A 14545-nucleotide genomic window follows, 5' to 3' on the forward strand; every position below is an offset into this window, starting at 1 on the left:
GTGTCTCCTCCACGGAGACAGAAGAAGGACGGAGGATTCGCTGCGCTGGATGACATGAGACATCGCTGGAGAGATGACCGTCCGTCGCTGGATAGCAAGAGTGGATTACCGCCGCTGGAATCTTTTTTTTATTTTTTTATTTTTAATAAAGGAATTTTTCAAAAGTGTGTTTGTTTTATTTAACCATTTTTTACACTTTCTTTGTGAAATGGTAGGGGTACTTTTGTACCCCCTTACCATTTCAAACAGGGGGGGGCCGGGATCTGGGGGTCCCCTTGTTAAAGGGGGCTTCCAGATTCTGATAAGCCCCCCGCCCGCAGACCTCCACAACCACCGGCCAGGGTTGTGGGGATGAGGCCCTTGTCTTCATCAACATGGGGACAAGGTGCTTTGAGGGGTCACAGACCCCCAAAGCATCCTCCCAATGTTGAGGGCATGTGGCCTGGTACGGTTCAGGAGGGAGGGGGGGCCGCTCTCTCGTCCCCCCCTCTTTTCCTGCGGCCTGCCAGGTTGCGTGCTCGGATAAAGGGTCTGGTATGGATTTTTAGGGGGAACCCCACGTCAATTTTTTTTTAAATTTGACGCGGGGTTCCCCTTAATATCCATACCAGACCTGAAGGGTCTGGTTATGGATATTTAGGGGGAACCCCACGTCAAATTTTTTCTTAAATTTGAGGCAGGGTTCCCCTTAATATCCATACCAGACCTGAAGGGCCTGGTAATTGAATTTGGGGGACCCCCACGCTTTTTTATTTTATTTATTTATTTATTTTTTTATCAATGACTTTCAATGAGTGTTCTCTGTATTACGGGAGCCGACAATTCATTATAGCTGCGAGTGATTTTAAAGGACTTTTTTTCCTGCATAAATGACACTTTGTGCAGGGACAGTTCTAAGCACGGGAAACATGCGCCCCTTCACAGGCATACTATAGACAACCCCCCCCTACGAAATTTAAAGGAATATTACACTTTTATTGTTTCACTTTAATCATTATTAAAATCACTGCTCCCGAAAAAACGGCCGTTTTTAAAACTTTTTTTTGCATTGATCCATGTCCCCTGGGGCAGGACCCGGGTCCCCAAACACTTTTTAGGACAGTATCTTGCAGAATCTTTTCTCTCTGTCAAATCTTTTTTCTCTGTCGAATATTTTCTCTATATAATCTTGGACTAATAGAGGTAAGGTTAGGCACATTCGAACACAGGTTCTATAGACACAGATTGTTGTCAGAGTCATGTCGAATCTCCTATTCTATATCGAACTGTTGTAACAATGAAAACGAAAATAAAGCATTTATTTATGTCGGATTTTTCGTTTTTCGGATTTTGTGCTTTCGTTATCGTTTGTCAAAACGAAAACGAAAATAGCTGAAATTCGGACGAAAATGCATTCGGACGAAAACGAATGCACATGTCTACTAGAGGGCCATTAGTAGCACATGTACTTATTGCAATAACCTGGAGGATCTTTTCCGTAGTGAACGGCTCAAAAAAAGGGGGGGGGAGAGAGAAGGGGAGAGAAAGGAAGCTCCAATGGTGATGTGCTTGGTTTTCTCCTTTCTAAGGTGAGAGTTCTGAGAGCCCTTACTTCTGGGATTTTATACCACCGTTTTTCATCAACTTATTTTCATCATTGGTGCTTGTGATTATATGGACTTTTAATTTATATATATATATATATTGATTCATTTACACGTTTTTTTTTTGCACTTAGCAGTTCCAGGACTATTTTTTTGGCATATTTGCGCAGGACTTTTTCACGTTTATCACTTCATTGGGTAGTTTGTGTTCACTATCTTGTCTTGCTGCATTTTTTGCACCTTATATTTGCACGTGCACTTTGTGATTATTTATGTATATTTATTTATATTGATTAGTTGAAGAGGTATTTTTAACCCCATTTGTATTTTATTAGATAGATTTTCACGTAGTAGCGCGAAGGCCCCCTTCTTTTTTATTTCCATTTCACACATACAATCCTGCCAGTGGTGAGAGATCACCATGGCTGAGTGAGGTGGGCCTTAAAGTGGTTGTAAACCCATCAAAAAAAAAAAAACCTGCAAGACAAAGAGATAATGAGCTAGTCTGCATTGCCTACTAACTTATTATGAAATGCCTACCTTAGATGGAAGCTGGTGCAGATGTCCCCGTACACTGCTGTGATGGGCGAGATGTCTCCAGGATGTTACTTCTGGGCTCGTGGGCTCCAGTGATGTGATTGACCCGGAGTCGCAATGGCATCACAGCACATCAGCTGAATAAATGGCACAAACGAGCCATTTATGCAGTCCGCATGTGCCAATGGCGCCGGTACATGCCGATACATTGGATATCTCCTAAACCGTGCAAATGCAGGAGCTATCCACGGTACCTACAGGTAAACCTTATTATACTTTTACCTGTAGTGAAAAGTGGTGTGTAAGGGTTTACAGCAGAGGTCTCAAACTGGTGGCCCTCCAGCTGTTGAAAAACTACAAGTCCCAATGAAAAACTACAAGTCCCATGAGGCATTGTAAGGCTAACAGTTAAGAGCAAGACTCCCAAAGGCAATGGCATGATGGGACTTGCAGTTTCACAACATCTGGAGGGCCACCAGTTTGAGACCCTGGTTTATAGCCACGTTAAACATAAAAGCAAAAAAAAATAAAAACATTTTGGCTTGACGTATATATGCTTTATTTATTCATAATTGTTTTTTTAACTTTTATATTATTCTTTAGTACACTCAGGCATCCACGGTCCTGTCAGCGGGTGGCATTCGACAGCAGTTTTCACGGCCTGAAAACATACAAATGTCCATCTTTGGTGCTCATTTTCTGAGCAATATTAATGTAAGTCTTTTTTTTTTTTTTAAGGAACATGTAGTAAAAAGTTCAGTTACAGATGGAGCCTGATGAGCTCAGCCCCTTGCTGTCTTCTTATACATTTCATCTTGTCTAAGTTCCTAACTCTGTACGGAGCTACCGTTGTGTGTTCGTTCTCTTTTTACATTTACGTTACTATAAAAAGAAACCCAGCAGGGATGATGGGAACCCCTCTTAATGGGCACAGCACATGCTAAGACCCGAGAACTCAGTGCAGGGATGGTGAGACCCAGGAACTCAGCAAAGGTGTTTCAACCCTTCCCTCTTCCATTAATAAAAAAAAAACATTGTTACTCAGTCATTTAGGTCTACATTTCCTGTGTTTTTCACTTTACAACTGTTGTGGGGTAACAAATGGATTTGATGATACATTTTTCGATGCTGAAATCCCATTGACATCCTATGGCAGTGATGGCAAACCTTGGCACTCCAGATGTTTTGGAACTACATTTCCCATGATGCTCAACTACACTGCAGAGTGTATGAGCATCATGGGAAATGTAGTTCCAAAGCATCTGGGGTGCCAAGGTTTGCCATCACTGTCCTATGGCTTCATGCCTGGCATTTGCAAAGGTGCAGACAATGTTGTTTACACTGCACATCAACAAACTAGCAATCCAAATGCTCTTCAGAAAATATGACATGTCTTCTATGTTTTAGGATTATCTGGGCGTGATGCATGAAGATCCCATTGACATTCAGTTCAACCCTTCTGGATACCTGTTCCTGTCCAGCGAGAAAGGCGCAGAAACCTTAGAGCAAAATTACAAAACTCAGCGGTATGGGTTATAAGGGTGACACTTCCTGACTATCGTTCATAACAATTTAGGCACAGTAACTTCATTTGATGCAAATCACTGAACACCTTTGCATCCCTGTGCGGGCAAACATGGCCTTCGCACGTGTGTACGCTGTGGTACGCCCATGTGAACGAGGCTTAACTCATTCACTTAACTGATCCAATAGAACTAATACGGTTTCTAAACTAGATGTAGAAATACTGTACTTTGACGTCTGGTTTTCCATTTCTCAGTCATGACCACATTCTTTCCAGAGACACGGGACAATACACACACACACATATACACATACCCTTATTAAATCCTCTCCTCATCGGATTTGGAATCAAAGAAATAAAAAAACCCGCTTAAGTGAATTAAATTATGGAAGGCTTTACTGGTATATAATAGTCCATTTAAAGACTGAGCACTTTGCAGTATGAACTATTCGTTTCTCATAATGCTATTAAATGTTATTCAGCCATTACATCTACTATAAAATCTAGGCTATCATTTATAAACCATTTATATCTCTCGTATGTTCTATTACCAGACCAGCACTATAGAATGCCTCATTTTCTATCCTTCAGTGAGAATACTACAATGTGCTCAGGGAAACACAGCCAAAAGTGTGGGGTGCCCCCATGGGAAGACAACGTCAAGAACTCGTGTACTTACTTGCAGTTGTAGTTGCTCTCTGAGCAGGATGACATATTTGCTTTCCGTAGCACAGTGGCTAAGTAGTCAGCACTTCTGCCTATCGGGGTCATTGAATTTGAATCCCAACCCTGGAGTTACCATGTTCTTCCTGTACCTGCATGGGTTTCCTGCAGGTACTTCGGTTTCTTCCCACACGTCAAAGACATGCTGGTAGTTTAATTGGCTTCTTTCTTATTTGGCCCTAATATGTTTGAATGTGAGTTATGGACCTTAGATTGTAAGCTCCTTGAGGGCAGGAACTGATGTGAATGAACAATATATATGTAAAGTGCTGCATAAAGTTACAGTGCTATATAAGTCCCTCTAATAAATTCCTCATTCTCCAACCACTTCCCCACCTGGTTGGAAGCGTTTAACCCCATCAGTAAAGACAGAGTAGCTGTCACTGAGGCTCCCTGCATGAGGTTAACTTGTGACTAAGGGGGACCCCTAACATAATCACTTCCCAGATGTTACTGTAACTTTTTTATTTTTTTTAATTTGCAACACCCTTTGCTGAGGGTAGGTTAATGACCGCTATCAGCAGACACTGTGTGGCTGTTCACTGCCAAACTGCAACATCATTGACTGCTTAGGTCCCCATTCACTATTGGAAACCAATCAGCAAAGTTCCCGAACATGTGATTCTAAGTTCATTGTCTGGGAAGTATAAATAACTTTTATACATGCTTTTAGCCCCATGTACAGTTTCTAATCTGATCCAGGACGCACAGAATTCTATTTTCTCTAAACACCGCTAAATTGCAAATACATACATGCAGGTAAGGGCTCACTATGAATAGCACCTTTTGAAACATCATCATATGCCTATATATGCATTTAGAAATGGCCTCTAAATGCAGGTTTGACAGTGCCACTGTGAATGAGACCTAAAGCTTGGAAATGGCAGTGTGCCTTTTGTTTTACACAATACATAAATATAATTTTTTACACACGCATATACAATTTTGTTGCATGCATTTGCAAATACATGTACAAAGCCGCACAGCTGCGCCAGTGCACCTAACTTAAACAAAACAATCTCCAATTATTGGGCACATATAAGCAGTGCTTGGAGGCAGCCCTTCCCTCCTTTAAAGCTGAATTCCTAGTATGGCAATTTTTACATAGTTAATCTGGTCTTCTTTATTGTGAACAGTTACTCACTTGGCATGGGCGCCATCCAGGCAATACTTTGCATTTATCACAATGAGTACAAAGTGTTCTCTGGATGAAGTGGAGATTGTGATGCCACTCCATCTCATCCAATCAGAGAACACTTTGCATTCATTGAGAAAATGCTGCTCAGCACAGGACCTAGAAGCTACTAGTAGTGTTGCCTGCTACAGTGATTTCCACAGTGTGGTCCATAACTCAAAGATATCCAAGTCTCCATAGTTGGGCACTCTGATTGTTTTCAGTTAGGGGCCACACTCTACAGAGGTGCATTTTATTTTTTTAAAGCTGGCTTGAAACCTTGCTGGGGACCTCCTTTGTATTGCTTTATATTTTGCCCTGCCTGTGCATTATTACCTCCACATTGCTTTACTGTGTACCCTGTGTTTTATGTGTTATACGCTTGACACCTCTAATCACCACAGTATTTTAATACTGATAAATTGAGACTAGTACTAGGAAGTAAAACCATAGAACTTCACCCCATTGAACTCATTTTATTGATAGCGTATCATAAATTGGTCTGATTCTGAACATGGCCTTTTTTATTTTGTAACCACAGAGAACTAGGAGCCAAAGTGATCCTGTATTCTCCAGAGCAGCTGAAGAAGAAGTTTCCATGGATTAATACTCAGGATGTAGCTCTGGCTTCCTATGGTGAGAATTATGTTGGGTCATGCAGCATTACACACAAAGTTTATTTTATTGTTAATTGGATAGAAAGCCTTTATAGCTTGCTTGCAATTGGTGCACTGTGCATCTGAGTACTTAATGTCTCTTCTTTCCTAAAGCTTATGTTAACAATTTATTAGTAGTGATGCCCAGATCAGTCAAACTGTGTTATGAAATGGGTTGTATATGGCTGAGCTTTCACATTTTCCTCATTTATCACATGTGTTGAGGTGTGTGTATGTATAGTGAAAATATAATTTAATACAAATAATAGTGTGACTGCAGTGGAGACACTGGACTGTAAGGTGCTCTGGTGCAAAGACTGATGTGATTTAGCTAATAGTTCTCTGTACAGCACTGCAGAATATGTCAGAGCGATATAAATATATAATGGAGTGTGTGTGGGACATTAGATTGTAAGCTCCTCTGATGCAAAAAATTATGTGACTAGCTCTGTGTACGCTGTACAGCACTGAAGAATATGTAAGAGCTATATAAGTGTGTGTGTGATAGCGCTGGACCAATAGAAGTGAAGCTACATTCTGAGGGGTATATAGTGGAATGTGTCTTCTTTTAAAGGGGCTGATCCATAATGAAGATGTAGTAAAAAAATGGACCGTTATTAATAATAAGATATTATGGTCCAAGGCTGCTAGATCTCCGATTACAACAAAAATAACGCTCAGTAGATGATAAACCATGTGGTGGGCTTTGAGGATTGCCTAGCACACAAGTTCACAAAATAGTTTTTGTTTTGTTTTTTCTTTTGAAAAGCCCCCCTCACACCCGTAACGCCTAGGCTGTATTTGATGCTCTTGACCAATAAATGTTTCAAAGGGAATTTGGAGTGATATAAACTTTTGTTCTATGCACTCCTCAAAACCCAATCCAGAGCTATGCAAGTTTATAATAATAATGCTGTGTGTGTGTGTGTGTGTGTGTGTGTGTGTGTGTGTATATCTATATCTATATATCTATATATATATATATATATATAATATATAGTTTGCGGTGCTACTGTTTTTTGTATGATGTGGATAATTAGACCATGTAATGGTGAACTTTGTTTGTTTTTATTATACATTTTTAGTAATAAATCTATGTATAAGTATTGGTGTGACTGTGGTGTACAGATTTGGGTGTAAGCTCCTCTGTTGGCTGTCTCAATGTTTTCTATACAGCACCGTAGAATATGTTTGCGCTATATAAATGTATAACAGGAACAATAGAGTGTTGCGGACAGTCATAGGGCAGGTGGGAGCTGAAAGGGCTAGCCTGGAGTTGGGCTTCAAATGGCAGTTTTCATTTTAATCCGATTTCCTTTGCATTCAATCAGGTCTGGAGAATGAGGGCTGGTTTGACCCCTGGATATTCCTCAATGCCCTCAAAAGAAAGGCACTTTCCATGGGGGTGAAATTTTGTCAGGGAGAGGTATCGGGTAAGTGACACAAGTGAGTCCAGAATCTTTACAGAATATGACCATTGTCGGGAGAGTCCAGTGACAATTCTTCTTCTTGGCAGGTTTTGACACCGTGGCACAGGAACTGGTGACATCAAAGGGAGACCCAGTAACTGTCACCACTATCAAAAATGCAATTGTAAGTCTGAAAGTCTTTGTGATCACAGCTCAGAGGTGCTACAAAACTTCTTTTAAGCCACCATCTTTACCTAAAGAATGATTTTTAAGGCTCCATTCACACTTGTACAACTCCAAAGTTCCGCCGACTTTGGAGTGCAACTTGGATTCGACTTTGGCTTTAACCAGTGATAATGGACAACTGTTGTGCACAAGTTGCATTGTATTACATTCAGATATGACTTTCGTGCAACTTCTGAGGGTTAACATTGAAGACTAAGGCCCTCAAGTTTTAACTTTAAGTTGCGCATACAGGTCCTTCTCAAAAAATTTGCATATTGTGATAAAGTTCATTATTTTCTGTAATGTACTGATAAACATTAGACTTTCATATATTTTAGATTCATTACACACAACTGAAGTAGTTCAAGCCTTTTCTTGTTTTAATATTGATGATTTTGGCATACAGCTCATGAAAACCCAAAATTCCTATCTCAAAAAATTAGCATATTTCATCCGACCAATAAAAGAAAAGTGTTTTTAATACAAAAAAAGTCAACCTTCAAATAATTATGTTCAGTTATGCACTCAATACTTGGTCGGGAATCCTTTTGCAGAGATGACTGCTTCAATGCGGCGTGGCATGGAGGCAACCAGCCTGTGGCACTGCTGAGGTGTTATGGAGGCCCAGGATGCTTCGATAGCGGCCTTAAGCTCATCCAGAGTGTTGGGTCTTGCGTCTCTCAACTTTCTCTTCCCAATATCCCACAGATTCTCTATGGGGTTCAGGTCAGGAGAGTTGGCAGGCCAATTGAGCACAGTAATACCATGGTCAGTAAACCATTTACCAGTGTTTTTGGCACTGTGAGCAGGTGCCAGGTCGTGCTGAAAAATGAAATCTTCATCTCCATAAAGCTTTTCAGCAGATGAAAGCATGAAGTGCTCCAAAATCTCCTGATAGCTAGCTGCATTGACCCTGCCCTTGATAAAACACAGAGGACCAACACCAGCAGCTGACATGGCACCCCAGACCATCACTGGCTGTGGGTACTTGACACTGGACCTCAGGCATTTTGGCATTTCCCTCTCCCCAGTCTTCCTCCAGACTCTGGCACCTTGATTTCCGAATGACATGCAAAATTTGCTTTCATCCGAAAAAAGTACTTTGGACCACTGAGCAACAGTCTAGTGCTGCTTCTCTGTAGCCCAGGTCAGGCGCTTCTGCCGCGGTTTCTGGTTCAAAAGTGGCTTGATCTGGGGAATACGGCACCTGTAGCCCATTTCCTGCACACGCCTGTTCACGGTGGCTCTGGATGTTTCTACTCCAGACTCAGTCCACTGCTTCCGCAGGTCCTCCAAGGTCTGGAATCGGTCCTTCTCCACAATCTTCTTCAGGGTCCGGTCACCTCTTCTTCTCGTTGTGCAGCGTTTTCTGCCACACTTTTTCCTTCCCACAGACTTCCCACTGAGGTGCCTTGATACAGCACTCTGGGAACAGCCTATTCGTTCAGAAATTTCTGTGTCTTAGGCCGCGTACACACGGGCGGACTGTTCGCCCAACCTTGTCCGCTGAACAGTGTTTGGGCGGACAGTCCGCTCATGTGTGGGCTTTCAGCGGACAGTTGGACGGACAAAGTCTTTCGGAAATTCCGAAAAACTGTCCGCTGAAACTGTGTTTGAGCGAACAGTCCGCCCGTGTGTGGGCCTGTCCGCTGTACTTTCGAAATGAGCGGACTGTTCCCGCTCGGAAAGTCCGCCCATTTCGAGCGCGTGTACAGGTAGGCGGGGCCCGCGAAGGAGACGTCGCGGGCTCCGCCGCCTGGAATGGGCTTAAAGGGAACCCCAACGCCGAAAAAAATCGGCGTGGGGGTTCCCCCAAAGTCCACACCAGACCCTTGTCCGAGCACGCTACCCGGCTGGCCAGGAAAGGGGGGCGAGCGAGCGCGCCCCCCCTCCTGAGCCGTACCAGGCCGTGTGCCCTCAACATGGGGGGGTGCCTTGGGGAAGGGGGGGCCGCGCGGCCCCCCCACCCCAAAGCACCTTGTCCCCATGTTGATGAGGACAAGGGCCTCTTCCCGACAACCCTGGCCGTTGGTTGTCGGGGTCTGCGGGCGGGGGGCTTATCGGAATCCGGGAGCCCCCTTTAAGAAGGGGGCCCCCGGATACCGGCCCCCCACCCTATGTGAATGAGTATGGGGTACAATGTACCCCTACCCATTCACCTGTGAAATAAAGTACAAAAAAAAACACAACACAGGGGAAAAAATATTTTATTGCACAGCTCCGGGGGTCTTCCGTCTTCGGGGGTCTTCTCGCCGGACTCCTCCGCTATGTGTGTGTAGCTCTTTTACTAGCGGAGGAGTCCGGCTTTCTTCCTCCCCGCCGCCGGCCTCTTCTCCCGACTTCGGGGGTCTTGTCCCCCTCTTCGGTTCTTCTGCCGGGCCACCACGCCTTCTTGTAGCTCTTTTACAGGCGGTGGCCCGGTCTTCTGTCGCCGCTGCCTTCCGTTCTTCTGTCGCCGCCTTCGGTTCTTCTGCCGGGCCACCGCGCCTTCTTGTAGCTCTTTTACAGGCGGTGGCCCGGTCTTCTGTCGCCGCTGTCGCTGTCGCCGCCTTCCGTTCTTGTTCTTCTTCTTGTTCTTCTTCTTCTTCTCCAGGCGATGTTGACACGTCGCTCCCTCCGGCCGGAATGCCAGAGCCGCGCTGTGCGGTCACTTATATAGTGACAATGGGGCGGGGTCACATGGTATATGTCACATGGGTTGGTCACATGGGTTGATGTCACATGGGGACTATGACATCGTAAGGGGGCGGGGTCACCATGTGACCAACCCATGTGACATATACCATGTGACCCCGCCCCATTGTCACTATATAAGTGGCAGCGGAGCGTGTCCCTGGCATTCCGGCCGGAGGGAGCGACGTGTCAACATCGCCTGGAGAAGAAGAAGAAGAACAAGAAGAAGAACAAGAACGGAAGGCGGCGACAGCAACAGCGGCGACAGAAGACCGGGCCACCGCCTGTAAAAGAGCTACAAGAAGGCGCGGTGGCCCGGCAGAAGAACCGAAGGCGGCGACAGAAGAACGGAAGGCAGCGGCGACAGAAGACCGGGCCACCGCCTGTAAAAGAGCTACAAGAAGGCGCGGTGGCCCGGCAGAAGAACCGAAGAGGGGGACAAGACCCCCGAAGTCGGGAGAAGAGGCCGGCGGCGGGGAGGAAGAAAGCCGGACTCCTCCGCTAGTAAAAGAGCTACACACACATAGCGGAGGAGTCCGGCGAGAAGACCCCCGAAGACGGAAGACCCCCGGAGCTGTGCAATAAAATATTTTTTCCCCTGTGTTGTGTTTTTTTTTGTACTTTATTTCACAGGTGAATGGGTAGGGGTACATTGTACCCCATACTCATTCACATAGGGTGGGGGGCCGGTATCCGGGGGCCCCCTTCTTAAAGGGGGCTCCCGGATTCCGATAAGCCCCCCGCCCGCAGACCCCGACAACCAACGGCCAGGGTTGTCGGGAAGAGGCCCTTGTCCTCATCAACATGGGGACAAGGTGCTTTGGGGTGGGGGGGCCGCGCGGCCCCCCCTTCCCCAAGGCACCCCCCCATGTTGAGGGCACGCGGCCTGGTACGGCTCAGGAGGGGGGGGCGCGCTCGCTCGCCCCCCTTTCCTGGCCGGCCGGGTAGCGTGCTCGGACAAGGGTCTGGTGTGGACTTTGGGGGAACCCCCACGCCGATTTTTTTCGGCGTTGGGTTTCCCCTTTAAGCCCATTCCAGGCGGCGGAGCCCGCGACGTCTCCTTCGCGGGCCCCGCCTACCTGTACACGCGCTCGAAATGGGCGGATTTGCCTCCGCCTTACGTGGGCGAGTCCGTTCATTTCAAAAGTTGAGCGGACTGTTTGGCAAACAGTTCGTTGAAACAGTCCGCTCGTGTGTGGGCAAGTCCGCTCATGCAAATTTTGAGCGGACTGTTTGCCGAAACTGTTTGACGAACAAGGTTGGGCAAACAGTCCGCGCGTGTGTACGCGGCCTAACCCTCTTGCTTGAGGGTGTCAATGATGGCCTTCTGGACAGCAGTCAGGTCGGCAGTCTTACCCATGATTGCGGTTTTGAGTAATGAACCAGGCTGGGAGTTTTTAAAAGCCTCAGGAATCTTTTGCAGGTGTTTAGAGTTAAATAGTTGATTCAGATGATTAGGTTAATAGCTTGTTTAGAGAACCTTTTCATGATATGCTAATTTTTTTAGATAGGTGTAACGATATCACGTCTGAGCCAGGATATATTGTAACTAGTTGCCATTTTGTGTGGAACGCAGCCATGACAGTTTGGCTACATTGTAAACTTACAGAAGTATCTGAACTCCCCCCTCCCTTGTCTTAGGAATTCCAAATGTTTTAACATCTTCAAAAGGAAAGAGAGGTTATCTTAGCAGAGAAAACAGAGCCAGGCTAGGACAATAAACAAGGCTCAAGTTGCCTGGCAAGATATTCCGGCCTGTCGTAAAACTGTCACTTTCTCTATTCAGAGAACAAACAGATACCCGTCGTAAATACTTCCAACCACAGACGGCAGAAAGATTAGTAACGTTTTTGAAATTTCAACATTTTTTATAACTTTCAAAGCCATCATAGCACAGCCATAATATGGATATATTTGGTTTCCTTGGATAATTCCTAACATTTCAAGTCCAAACACCCCTATGTCAGGTCATATGGGAAGCCACTGGGACCCCTTACTGCTCCTAGGTAACCCTGAAATGGGAAACCTGTCATGTGTGGACTTGTTTTGAAGCAAATATCATGCTGATCACTAAAATGGATATCTGCAGTCTATAAACAATAGAGAGGCAGAGATATGAATATGTATAACAAAGTGTACCTGGGACAGGGTCATGAGTGTAGACACCTCCCAGCAACCAACCCCTAAACAAGATGACCAGACGATTGGTCACTGGTCGCTGTCAACACCCCCTTTGATTTAACAGAAAAGAGGAGAGGCCAAGGCAATGGTCAGTTCTCCTTTTACCATCCAAGCAGGAACATCTGCCAAGTTTGAGAACCGATTACCTTTGCTCATCGATTGAACTCTGATCAACTCTCGGACATTAATTGCAAGTATTCTTCCTTCTCAATTCTCCCTTATTTCTTTGTGGCTGTATATTGTCTTTATTTTTTGAAACATCCTTTTTCTGTAAATGTTTTATTCGCACCAACCTTGACCTTTTCATAATAAATCCTTATGTTGAAAAGTGTTAACCTTGTCTTTAAAGCTCTTGATGCAAACTATAAACGAACCTGTCTCTTAAAAGGGCGCTACTGTGATAGAGTAAGGCGCTGAGCAGACCTGTCTGTGGTGGCAGTGTGTGTTGCAGGCGCTTATTCTAATTGGTATTGCTAAAATTACGAGTCCCCCCGGCTCTGTCTTTAAACGGGGGTGGTGGCAGTTAAAGGGTTAATTGTGTAATTATCCCAGTGACAATCGCTCTCAGGCTGCCCGCACCTAGATTGTGGTCCCGCAAGCTGGAAAATCTTTGTGCTGGGTGCAGCTGAGTGTGGCATTGTTACGTAAGTGACAGCGGGGTGTAAGGTTGGCCGGTCCTTTGTCGCCAGTTAGCGAGGAGGGCAGGAATCTGACACCTGCGTTCGTCACAATAGGAATTTTGGGTTTTCATGAGTTGTATGCCAAAATCATCAATATTAAAACAAGAAAAGGCTTGAACTACTTCAGTTGTGTGTAATGAATTTAAAATATATGAAAGTCTAATGTTTATCAGTACATTACAGAAAATAATTAACTTTATCACAATATGCAAATTTTTTGAGAAGGACCTGTATATTACTGGATAACATGGGGAACGACTTGTCATGCAACTTTGATGTCTAAAGTTGCATGACAAATCTCACAAGTGTGAATGGAGCCTTAGGCCCATTTCACACTTGTGTGACTTTTCCTGCGACTTTGGAAATCAGAGTCGCATGACAAGTCGTATCCAAGAGTTTCAATGATACCCATTCCTATATGCGTGACTTAAAGTTAAAACAACTTCAAAGTAGTTCATGCACTACTTTGTTCCAACTTTCATGCGAGTTGAGGTCTGTAGACCTCAAGTTTACACAGGCATTCCCTGAAATTTGCGCCAAAATCTTGGTAAAATCGTGTGATTTTCAAGTCGCAGCAGTGTGAAAGGGGCCTTAGTGTGTAAAGTAAACTTCTTTCCAAGCTTTAAAACGATTGTGGAAGGGTTAGGTTCCTTGTCAGGTTATTATTGTTTAAAAGATAACAAATATAACGAGAGCGCCATGCTATCAAAAAGTTTAACAAAAGTTTTAATTAGTAAATATTTAGGTCAACTTAAATAAACTAGTTTCGGTGGCTTTGACACTCCCGTTTATCAGGGCCAAGGGAGAGTTTATTGTACCTGTGGTTGTTGGGTGGGTATTACAAACCTGGTATCTGATAGATTGTTAAATACTTTATAGCTGAAGTTTGATCTGCAAATATTTAGCAGTTTTGAATAAAATGCCTACTTTTTTTATTACATATCTTCATTTAGACTGAGTGATGTCATGTTTTGGATCTCCATGCTTCCCTATGCAATGCAGGCAGATCATGGCTAGCATGGTGCTGTATATAGCCTCATGAACATCAGAATATTCTGCCTCAGTACTCTTTTCTAAAGCCCTCAGTCCTAATGTAAGCAGTGGGCTGGTTCTTTGGAGAAGTTATGCAAATACCAAAATGTCTTAATAGTTGGATGTCAATCTGGAGAAGTGGGCATT

General features: G+C 44.4%; 1 protein-coding gene across 1 annotated transcript in view; it reads left to right on the forward strand.

Annotated features, from left to right (window-relative positions):
* The window catches only part of FOXRED1 (FAD dependent oxidoreductase domain containing 1), a 55509-nt gene that overhangs the window by 18840 nt on the left and 22124 nt on the right, over positions 1–14545 (forward strand). Inside the window, exons 3-7 of the mRNA XM_077457816.1 lie at positions 2724–2834; positions 3528–3646; positions 6084–6178; positions 7530–7631; positions 7715–7791. Of these exons, the coding sequence (XP_077313942.1) occupies positions 2724–2834; positions 3528–3646; positions 6084–6178; positions 7530–7631; positions 7715–7791 (504 nt within the window). The remainder of the gene's footprint in view (positions 1–2723; positions 2835–3527; positions 3647–6083; positions 6179–7529; positions 7632–7714; positions 7792–14545) is intronic.

This window comes from Lithobates pipiens, unplaced genomic scaffold, assembly GCF_037356315.1.
Source record: "Lithobates pipiens isolate NorthernLeopardFrog02 unplaced genomic scaffold, aLitPip1_a1.2 Scaffold_27, whole genome shotgun sequence".
NCBI lineage: Eukaryota > Metazoa > Chordata > Amphibia > Anura > Ranidae > Lithobates > Lithobates pipiens.